Source organism: Heterocephalus glaber, unplaced genomic scaffold, assembly GCF_053883595.1.
Source record: "Heterocephalus glaber isolate CG9 unplaced genomic scaffold, H.glaber_assembly_v1.0 deba00001745, whole genome shotgun sequence".
NCBI lineage: Eukaryota > Metazoa > Chordata > Mammalia > Rodentia > Bathyergidae > Heterocephalus > Heterocephalus glaber.
In genome coordinates this window covers 666,304-668,073 of record NW_028258451.1, presented here as the reverse complement: position 1 = coordinate 668,073, position 1,770 = coordinate 666,304, and the positions used below count along the sequence as shown (strand labels likewise).

The following is a 1,770-nucleotide window of genomic DNA, read 5'->3' as shown; positions in this document are numbered from 1 at the left end:
AGAAGCCAAAAGTGATCTGCTTTATTCAATCTTACGTACCGAGTAGAACTGACATTTAAACAGCTAAAGAAATTGCAATGCCAATGACGGTTTACCTTACAAAGACAAGTGACTCTCATATATTTCTGTGTTCATGTTTTGAGGGTGATGCATACAAAACAACTGAATATTGTGAAAATGTATATAATTTGCATGCTTATGCTTAGGAAGTTCTTGTATTTCTTATCCAGATGAAGCATAGCCTAGGTACAGTGGGGTCTCGGTTCATGACAACAAAGGGGCTGACCATGGGAAAGGACACAGAAAGGAGAGCACTGATGTTCATCACCCACACACTGGGATTATACGTGAAAGCAACATAAATATATAATAGGGAGGAGAGAGTGTAAAAAATCACAAATGTGCACACCAGGACAAAGATGTTTTGTGTAGCTCTAGACTCGGGGGAGGATCTGAGGGAAACCATAGTGCTGCGAATGTATTGAACCTGCTGCTTGTGCCTATAGAGAAAGAAAATTATGGAACCACTCCCCCAGATTATGAGCACAGAAAATAAAACTTCAGGGAATACAAATAATACTGTATATATTGAGTAAGTGATTTTGTCACTACCTGCAGTAGAACAGAATCCAAAATATTTGTCCTTTGTTATATTTTTGCTATTCCATTTGGCATATATATACACAGGAAAAATTAAACTTATCACCACATGCAGGACCCAGCATAAGGAAATGGAGGATTCAATGTACCTTGGGACTTTCACCTTAAGGTCTTTCCAACAGGAGTTCATGGGGCTGATCATGATGGTCTGGAAGACACTCAAGAGGCAGGTGGTACCAACTGACACACCTCTGCCCACCCTCTGAATATACAAAATGACTTTACAGCCAAAGTCACTGAAGGAATGTTTCAACCCAAAAGCTGACATTGTATGGGGAACTCCCTGAGAGAGAATGACAAAGGTGTTAGCTATAAACAGGTGCTTGAGAATCAAATCTGTGGGCCTTAATATGCACCCTTGATAGTAAAGGACTAGATAATAGTAAAGAAGAGAGAAATTACCAAGAATTCCAACTGTAGTCTGTGATAAGAGCATTATTCCTATTGCCATATCCATGGAAGACATTGTCTTATTCATCACCCTTTTAAAAAAAATAATAGCAACAATTGTTCCTCTGTGCAAGAGGATTCACTGCAGATTTTTGTGTCCAGCCAGGCTGAGGTAGAAGGGTTGGTTGAGCCTAAGAGTTTGATGCCAGTCTGGGCAACATACAAGAAAAAAAGAGTTTCTTTTGACACCAAGAGCAACTTTCATTGTATGCTCCTGCAGGATTTTCAAAGACGTCTAAATGTACATATTGATAAGGATAATCAGTATGTTATTTCTTGGAATCATCTGGATCAGGATGAGGTAATGTTAACCTGGCAGAAGCAATGAAAAGTGAGAGCAAATGGAAAGAAAGCATAAACCAGCATTTCAAGAAGAAACTGGTAATCATAGTGGAAAGAAAGAGACAAATTCTGTCAGTATCAGCACAGTACAGCGATTCAATTCCAACTGGATTTCTGATGTAAATTTTAAAGACAAGTAGTGACATTTCTGAAATGACCAAAAGATTCTTTGTGTGGTGTTATATAAGAAAATTATTATTTAAATTATTATCATTATTGGTATTAAAATTACTAAACAAATTAATGAAACTATTATTAAAATTATTAAATAGCATAGAACACATTAACCAAGTGTCAAACTTGATGACACTAATTTTA

General features: G+C 37.0%; 1 protein-coding gene across 1 annotated transcript; it reads right to left on the bottom strand.

Moving 5' to 3' along the window:
* Positions 1 to 202: 202 nt before the first annotated feature.
* LOC110346050 (vomeronasal type-1 receptor 4-like) lies at positions 203 to 1,126 on the bottom strand. The gene has a single exon (XM_021245718.2). The coding sequence runs from the start codon at positions 1,124 to 1,126 to the stop codon at positions 203 to 205; it is 924 nt and encodes a 307-aa protein (XP_021101377.2).
* Positions 1,127 to 1,770: the final 644 nt, after the last annotated feature.

Excerpts from the sequence above, each read along its gene's own strand:
- LOC110346050 (XM_021245718.2), bottom strand. The coding sequence starts at position 1,126 with ATGTCTTCCATGGATATGGCAATAGGAATAATGCTCTTATCACAGACT.